The 9,138-nt window shown below is 44.8% G+C and overlaps 2 protein-coding genes across 2 annotated transcripts in view; one reads left to right on the top strand and one right to left on the bottom strand.

Moving 5' to 3' along the window:
• The window catches only part of T265_03203 (hypothetical protein), a gene marked incomplete at both ends in the record, with an annotated part of 9,658 nt that extends 1,291 nt beyond the window's left edge, over positions 1-8,367 (top strand). The window contains 4 exons of the mRNA XM_009167622.1: positions 429-625; positions 1,674-1,827; positions 4,703-4,921; positions 7,444-8,367. Coding sequence (XP_009165886.1) covers positions 429-625; positions 1,674-1,827; positions 4,703-4,921; positions 7,444-7,812 — 939 coding nt within the window. The remainder of the gene's footprint in view (positions 1-428; positions 626-1,673; positions 1,828-4,702; positions 4,922-7,443) is intronic.
• Positions 7,350-9,138, bottom strand: part of T265_03202 (hypothetical protein) — a gene marked incomplete at both ends in the record, with an annotated part of 40,611 nt that continues 38,822 nt past the window's right edge. Inside the window, one exon of the mRNA XM_009167621.1 lies at positions 7,350-8,363. Coding sequence (XP_009165885.1) covers positions 8,052-8,363 — 312 coding nt within the window. The remainder of the gene's footprint in view (positions 8,364-9,138) is intronic.

The following is a 9,138-nucleotide window of genomic DNA, read 5'->3' as shown; positions in this document are numbered from 1 at the left end:
TAGACGGTGTTTCGGCATGCGTAGAACATGACCGAGCCATCGTAGTCGATGATGCTGGATGTTTTCCCGGATTGAGGTGCCTGCAGCACAACCAAATACCTGTTTTCTAACCGCCTCGTTACTGACACGCTGACGCCATCCGAAACCAGCCACGCTTCTGAGGCATCGGTGGTCGAAAACCTGACGCCAGAAGTGACGCAAATTAGCAAACGTGATTCGAGCCATTGAGATTCTTGCACTGACCTCATCAGACACACTTCCGTCAGAGCTAATACAACTACCGAGGTACGTAAAGTTTTCCACAATCTCCAGTGGTTCTCCTTGAATTGTAAGGGATATGATCGCAGATGGCTCGTTCTGAAGCAGCACTTTGCACTTTGAAGGCGCATGCCAAATGATGGTATGATGGTGGTCACTCTATTCAACAGGACTTGTGCTTCGCTATGGTTTTCAAAGTTGAGGGCGATATCATCTGCGTACTCCAGATCGACAAGGCTCTCGCCAGCAACAATTTGAACACCGAGGTTTCGAAGACAGTTCAGTGTTCACCTCATTATTTCATCAATTACGAAGTTGAACAAGAATGGAGAGAGTGGACATCCTTGTCCGACACCACTTTTTGTAGGTAAGCTTTTGGAGAGCTCACCATACACTCTCACCCGCCCAGAAGTATGTGAATATAGAGATCGGATTATGTTTACAAACTTCTGGGGCATACACTGTTGAACAAGTGTAGTTAACAGCACTGATTGATCGACAGAATCAAACGCACTCCTGAAGTTAAGGAATACCAGGATTGTGGGTCGTCCGTACATGTGGCGTTGCTCTAACACCTGACGGAGATGTGGTCAACGGTCGTAATCCCGCTTGATTCTCACAACAGGCGTCAAACTAACACCTCTGTGGTTGCTGCATTCACTGTGAGTGCTCTTTTTGAAAATGGGCCCACTATCGAATCCACCCCAGTTGTCTAGGATGGTCTCCTTCTCCCAGATAGACCCAAATAGGCTAGACAGGCAGTGACTGAGGAATCCATCACCATCCTTGAAAAGAGCAGGTCGTCAGGACCAGCAGCACGATGACGCTTGAGTAGAGAAATACATTCGGACACTTCTGAGACTGAAGGCGGCTCCCTATTTACTTTCAACCTTTCTGTTGAAGGCACGAGGTGTTTCAGTGGTTAGAGGGCAAATTTTTGGCCCGGAGGTCCGTAGTTCGAACCTAACCTGTTCATCTAGACTTCTCGTGTCTAAGCTTCATCCACCTGGCAGTATCCCGGCCCTCGTTCAACCGCCGGGTGGCATGGAGGTTAGGCACCGGAATGGCGCTACCTATACATGTCTATCAATGGAACACTGCCCATAAGGTTGCTGAGATCTCTCCGGCAGACCACGGCCAGTGTCCGTTCAATAAATTATAGTGCGATATCCCAAGGTGGCGTTGTGCAACCCATTCGTTTGGCAATTTTGGTTCAGATTAGATTCACTGGGGTCTCCTGGGAAAATTAAATTGCCTAATATTGAGAGCAAATCTTTATAAATAACCTCAAAGCGACCCTTCGTTACTTTTTCCTGTTTAGATCCTATACACAACGAGTGATTCGAACTTGGAATACGCGCCAACTGGTCACTAGTGCCTGCCGTCAGTACCCCCCTGAAACCTTTCCCTCGCAGATTTTATCAGATGATACAGAACGAGGGTCATACGCTTGACAGGAGTCGAAATACGGACGCCGCGGATTTGAGAATGAATGTGAATGCGGGGAGCAAGCTGTCCAATTTAATCCCTTTTGCTGTGAATTCTTTCAAACGTCCTTGCTGCAGGAAAGTGAGTCACTGCAGATCTTCGTTCCGCATTACATTTGTTCTGTTGAATGGCCCCAGCCTGGTTGTAACGCACGTGGAGCTAAAAACCGCCAAACGAGTTCTCTACAATAGAACTTAAATAATTTATAGCTGTACGGCAATGAAGTGTCGGCATTGAACAGTGGTGTGCTTCTAACTGGCCTCTCCGTTCTACTTACTAATTTTTAGTCAGCAAAGAATGCTTCGTATTCTCAAACTTCCCGTCCTGTGGGAATATATTGGAACCCCTCCAAAAGCCTCCGTACAAAAAGTGGTGTCCGTCAAGAATGCCCACTTTCTCCATTCAGCCTCGTTATCGACTAGATAATTAGACAGACGCTGGAGGGTATTCGAAGCATTGGTGCTGACGAAAACCTTATCGGTACGGAATAATTAGGTGATATGTCAGAAGCGTAGCTGATGTCGGATGGTGTGCACGAATGCCTAACAAGGTAATTGTTGGTTTGTTGAGCAGCAGGTACTTCAGTCGGTGAAAAAATCCAGCGCCCCCAACTACGATGACTCGATCGTGTGCTGCGCATGCGGAAACATTTCCTATCGAGACGACTGTTCCCCTTGCCTCCTTTAGAATGGTACGAACCGCGAGGTGGACAATGTATGACTTGTCAGGAAAGTCTGAAAAAGAACATGGAGAGTTTAGTTGGTTTTGGCGGCTGATCGATGAAAATGGCGTTCATGCCTTCAGTTTCTTTCCACATTGTCCGATTGAGCGCTTGGAGGTGTAGGCACTCCAGAATGCTTTTGTTAGATCAGCACCAGGTCTCTCCCTTACTCACTGTTATCATTTTATGGCTTTTAATTTAACTAAATAAACTCTGTGGTTATACAGCAATGAGGCGTCAGTGTCAACATTGATGTTGCTGTCTCTAATGGTCTAATGTGACAGATGAGGTTAATGCAGGAATCTTTAAGGCTTGGATAGCGTTTGTTGACTTTTGACAAAGTGACGCATCCTTCAGTCTCCAGACACACGTGCACCAGGCTACACTACAGGGTTTTTGTTAAATGACTGACGCGTACCCTCTGCGAGCAGCGGAATTGAGACGTCTTCTGTTCTTCGCCAGCCGTTGTCTCAGAACCATAGTTCATGTAGAGTGATTTTGGCGAATCCTTGAGGGGACAGTTAGAAAACGATTTTTGTTTGTGCAGCAGACTTTAGTTGATGAGTGTGTCCTGCACCAAAAGCTGCTGCGGTTTTGTCATGTGTTGCGCATGCCAAATCATCGTTTGTGGAAAAGTGCTGCTTTGCATGCCCAATTCAGAGTGACGTAAGCAGACAGGTGGTCAACTTTTGGCATGACAGACAGGTGTGAAGTTGAATGGGAAAAGTCTGGGTACTATCGGTGGGATCGGCTTCCAAGACGAAGTTCACGCGATCCCCGTGTTTGGCTGGATTCTGAAAGAGGTGGTTGCTCCCAGGTTATTGATATAAATGAGTGAGATGTAGGCACCTCAAGACTATCGTAGTATGTCAACAACAGATAATTTACTCATCTTATGTCCTATTACACCATAAGGCCTGCAAACTAATTGCACATGAACAATTACGTACAATTCTGATGATCTGATAGATGGGGACTTATGAGTCTTTATGAGCTGTATAACTAGAAAAATAATCAAGAATTGTTAGCAGATTATGACATCTGTGCACCATTTCGGAGTGATTACTGGTCATTTAGTGTTGTCCAGAGTCCTTTGTGATACCCATCTAACATCGACTCAGTCTACAGCGATAGGTGATGTGTTGCTGTTCAGTCCATGAAGAATGTGACAGTATGAACACCGCTACTGTAGGTCAAGTAGAATGTTTTGCGTGATTGCTAGCCACGCAAAGCGAAAATCACTTGAACGTTCACCAAAAAGTTTCGATGATCCATCGCCCAACTTGATTGCAGCCGGTTTCATTTTACTCATTTTATGTCATCGCTTTTTCAGCGTGGCTTATGGATAAAAAGTACCTTCCTCGGTACAAAGTGGTTGCGTCTGTTTAGTGTATGTCCTAACCAGCTTGACCTGATGGATTTTACTTGCAGCTTCAGTGACTACTTTTTTACTAAGTAGTAGCATAGGTAAGTTCACTGTGTACACGCTGCACACGAAAAGTAAATACCACATAGGCAAACGCGCGTCGGAAGTGCAAAACGCATACTAAAACAGTGAACCACTTTTTCCTCTTCATTGTATTTAGAGTGGATCAAGCAGACTTGTGATTGTTGGAAAGGATGAAAATGTCCACATAATCCAAGTGTAGCAACCCTTCTTCGAACGCCATTTCAGGCTACTAGATATCCTATCCTTTTGAACGCACATTGAATGACTATTTCAGTGACAAACAGGAAAGGAATGATAGACAACAACCCCGGCGAACCCACTGGTTGTGGTAGAATCAGTGGACTGCAATGCGACAAGAAGAAGAACAAAGGGCACTAAATATACTAGCAAATTTCAAGGGCATCGTTCGTTGTCCGAATCTAACTAGAAGTGGCGTAACCATGTCAGATGAAGGACGTGGGCATAGTGTTAGAACATTTGACTAACAGTGACCCTGCCCAGGCGATTTGTGTTTTATGGTACCGTGTGTTGGGCTGAGGTCTAGTAGCCACATGCCATCTAATTAAGTCTCTTCAGTTAACAGGTCATTACTAGGCGCAACTTCCGTCTTGAGCTACGGCTTCCAGTAAATTTCTGATGTTTTTTCCGGGATTAAGAGGTTAACACATAGAGTTGCCACATAGAAAATCAGTACCCCTCACCCGTTCTTTATCTCAGAGTGAATTTATGCGTTTCTTCGCCAAGCACCACCTAATGTCATTCATTCGTTCGTCCTTGCCTTTTAGGTTATTTGGAAGAGCACGGCGGGGGGTGTCGCAAAAACTGTCGCATGCGCGGAGCGTTTCAAACAAATCGTCCTTAGTTCTTCCAAGCAGACCCCAGATTCACCTCCATTTTTCAATGTTCTTAAAGATGAGCCGATTACTCAGTTGTATCAGCTAACAAAAATCAGCACCGTAAAGCGAAACTGTGTGGATCGAGATACGATGGTGACTTATGTGCTGGTAAGGCGTTTTCTAATTTTGCAATGTTTGTCTAATATCCCAAATTCTAATAGATGGGCGCTTCCGCCTGTTCGTTCGGTTGTTTATCATGTAGGTGTGTCAGCTTCTGTCATTCCGTCATCATCTCCTTCAGGAGGGTGAGGAACAGGTCATTCCAGGGAAGTGGATATTCTTGTGAATTAAATTCATCCCTGGGATTTGATGGATAGTTCCGATTCGCAAATCGGAACAGCAAATCTCTCTAGAGCGGGAAAGTATGATTTCTTATCATGTCGGAAATGAGACTGTGAGCGGCTTGTTTATAGACTGATGCACGGTAGTTCTACACAGCCCTTTCTGGAGACAAGGGAAAATTATTACAGCTGTATTTATATGGTAGTCACAGAGTGTTCCACAAGGTCGTGCCAGAATCTCCGTGAGGGGGCGAGAAGCGTCGAGTCACAGGTGCTTGACTCGGATCGGCTGGCATTCTGACCAATCAGGGCATGCCTTCGTTTGGCCCGTGTCCTGCACGTGACACATCCGTCTAAATGATGTGCTGTTCGGTTATTAGGGACGACTGGCCCCCGAACAGATTCACTGTGCGATAGAGCTGCAGAGGTTTATTCGAAGAATATATAGTGCACAGAATCCTTGACTTTTTTCTTAAATGTCTCAGTTCTTCAAGGCACCCTTCAAATCCTGGTCGACTGTCTGTTTAGCTGCTACTATACCTTGCTGTATACCAGGTGTGTATGAAATCCTTATAGATCCCCCCGGTCGATCACCGGGAACAAGCAGCCCGAGTAAAGTCTACTGACTTTTATACCTTGTAGACAAATATTATATCCGGATATACTTTTTCACATTACCAAGGATTGGGCCACAGGGTTTACTATTTCAGAATAGCCGTCTTGTATTGCTCACAGTCAGCAGTGTACACCGTTCCTACAATTTCGCCGCAAATATTTTTACTGGGGGTGAATTCTGCCGGATTAAAGTGTATGGTTGCCTTATCAGACTCGCCCTCCTGTCACTTCTGACGCTGGAACCATCCAAGGTTAACCTGTCATGTCGTGTTTGATGCATCAACACTGATCTCATCAGTTTACCTATCCCTACTAACTTGGATGCTAGCTACCTAGAAGCTCGTGCTTCTGCTTGCACAGGGCCACTATCCTATCTATGCGTAATGTTCATAATTGACATCTTCAAATCCAAGTAGCCCTGCATCTGTCCTTTCCAGTTCCTTCATGACGACTGTAAATACAGCGTTAACTTAACTGCCCCTAATACCAAAAATTTTCCAGCAGAATTATCACATGGACTGAACTAAGCAACAGGTTCAGGGCACCACTATCCGTTATGATGCCACCCAAAGGAGCTGGGTACTCCTAAAAGTGGTTTTTCAAAGAGATTCTTGTTCGGTTGGTGAATTACCACTCTGTTCTGTTAAAAACTGACTGCTTTTTGTCGTGCAACAATAACTTATTTTAAGTAATCCTTATGAGAATTAGAAACAAGGAATGAATTGGAGCAGAGTCATTCGGTCGTACTTCTGACGGTTCTAGGTGATCAGGACGAGAGCTGATAATTTGTACCACACTGATATCGATTCGCAGCCATATCTCAAGCCACATGAACTTCATCCCAGGATACCATTCCTACTAACAGTGCTCAGATGTATTTAAACTTCTTCAAAGCCCATCTGCTTGCTCCGCTGAGTTGGGCACGAAAACATTATCATTGGTAGTCGTTGCACTACACATAACCAACGATCCAACTCCCCGCCACGTATTTAAACACTTTTTTCCAAATTTTTCTGATTAACTTATGACGGCCAACACGAGCTACCTCTCTGAAATATCTACCAAATGCCCGAGGATTCCTCATTTCATCTTGTCGCACAATTACTTGGTATAGACTACGGATACCGGTCCGTGATTCGCCATTTTGTACACTAGGTGGGGGTTAGACTGAAATGTGTCCCACCACAGATCGCTCCATTTACTGTCGTGAATCCACGAATGCTTGACCGATTAGCTACCCCTGCTAGCCGTACCCGCCTGCAAGTAGATGTGTCACTGGTCCTGGCCTTCGTTTCTGGACGTCAACTGTCCTATATGGCATTCAAAGTCATTTCACCGACAATCTTTCGTTTTGGTCATCAGTTTTTCTGTCGTGTGTAGTAGTTACTCAGATTGGCGCGTGTTTGTGAGCCCTACCCTTGAGGCCAGTTCAAATGCGCCATCCAGTTTGTATGAGACATCGACACTAGTATTTAGCGTCATCATTGTCATACTTTGCAATTTTGCGTACCATTCTTGCACCATATATCCATGTATTCGCCTCCAGTACATTCTCACTGGTTAAAAACCCATTATTTTCCATACTGTGTTCAAGTCATGTTGCTTGGGAGTATGGCGCATAACAGCTTCTGAAATGTTTTGTTTTGATCACTGATCTTTGACGCTGACTGATATCAAGAATTAAAGTGTCATTTTAGCAACTCTATTCAACTTCCGCTGTTATTTTCTCAACAGGAGGAATCTGCTATTATCATTTCATTGTCGAAAGATCCAATACCGGAAGAGACCTTCGTCCAGCTGGTTACTTCTGAAAACCCATCAGTTTCTTCTAATATTCCATCCTCATTGACATCGTTCCAAAATCCGAAACCCCTCAGTCGTCGTCAACTGGTACATTCGAAGAAACGAAAGCGAGAGCCTACCAAGGATCCACTCTCCAAGCAGCTTGACCCATTTCGGTCTCGCCCTAATTCTGCACTTTCTGACAAGCAGCCAGTTAAATCAATAGACTTCCCCCCTGTAATGCACCAGTCACCGCGATTGGCACCAGCCCTTCTGGCAGTATCAGGTGCTGTCAAAAAATCTAAGAAAAAGAAAATATGAACTACCTTCCCCTTTCATTTCCTGATGTTACATTTTGAGCATTGAACCCATTCACATGGTAATGATGCGTACATCTCCAGCTCCTCTTTGTTTTTATTTTTCCGACCAACTTGTACAGTAGAATTCAAGTGTATATACGAATCGAATAGAAGTCTGAATCAAACATTCGTGATATATCCCGTTTGAGCATTGGTTCTTCATCCCAATTATGTGCAACTAGGATTTTTCCGGGGGCAGGTCTATATCGCTATTCCCCGCGATCGGTTGGTTGCCACAGGTTTACCTTCCGCAACTTCTGTAGATCTCCGTAAATCGCATGAGTACTGGCCTTTTGACGGAGTGAGGTCGACTTGTAACTCATTCCAGTCAACCAAATGGTCACCACTATTCGTTTTTGGCGAATGTAAACGGGACATGGGTTGTGGTGCATTGGGGATTTCCGATTTTATTTCTGGTCTCCGATTCTGTACAGCAGAAATCGATCCGTCCACTTGTCCGTACTCGTTTCCTCTTCCGGTAAGTAATGCAATGCGTTTCTGAAGAAGGCCAACCTGCAGAAAACAGAAGTGGAACACCTTCGTTGTGTACTGAACTTTTATATGATCAAAGCAAACTCAGTGACCAGTAACGATAGCATGTTATCGTGCGAAGTGATAATATTGTTTGTTTGATGTGACCTTCGTTTGTCATGATTTTAAGGGTTGAAAGGCAAATTTTGATATCAGTTTCTTTGGCTGGTGCATATGCACTCGAACGATGGTAACGCAGACTTAATTTCCGGCCTCCTTGCCTGTCCAATTTATGGCAGACGCAGGAGGTCGTTAGGGTCATAGTTCAATTGTATCCTGACTGGAAAGTACTATACACATCGACCTTCGATGATCGTTTTCTCGTGCAGGTGATTTTCTCCGAAGAGATTCAGCCTTCACGTAGAGGACCAGGTTTGAAACACAGCATGAATAAAGACGAAGGCATCCAATTGAGGACACAACAATGCGTTCAGCTCTTTGTCGGACATTTTGTCAGATTTCGGACCTCTGCTGAAGTAGAAGTAATCGGACCAGCACGCTATTCGACTGCCCTTTTGTTTGGTAAATTATGTCACCCCTCAGGAACAGGCTGACGGGAAGTAGGCGTTTTTATGAATGTGCAATTAGTCCAAAACTGGATGTTGCACATGCGAATTTCTGGCATATGCTGCAGTTCCACTTCAGGACGAGCTGACGAGTGCAGTCATCATCTGTAGGACCATTTCGGTGCCTAGCTGCCATGCCAACGGAGGGAAGTAGGAGGGCTGGGACACTGCCAAGTCTAAACGGGAGTAGT

The sequence above is a fragment of the Opisthorchis viverrini genome, assembly GCF_000715545.1.
Source record: "Opisthorchis viverrini unplaced genomic scaffold opera_v5_44, whole genome shotgun sequence".
Classification (NCBI taxonomy): domain Eukaryota; kingdom Metazoa; phylum Platyhelminthes; class Trematoda; order Opisthorchiida; family Opisthorchiidae; genus Opisthorchis; species Opisthorchis viverrini.
Note: the sequence above shows the minus strand (reverse complement) of the source record. Positions and strands in the feature narration are given on the sequence as shown.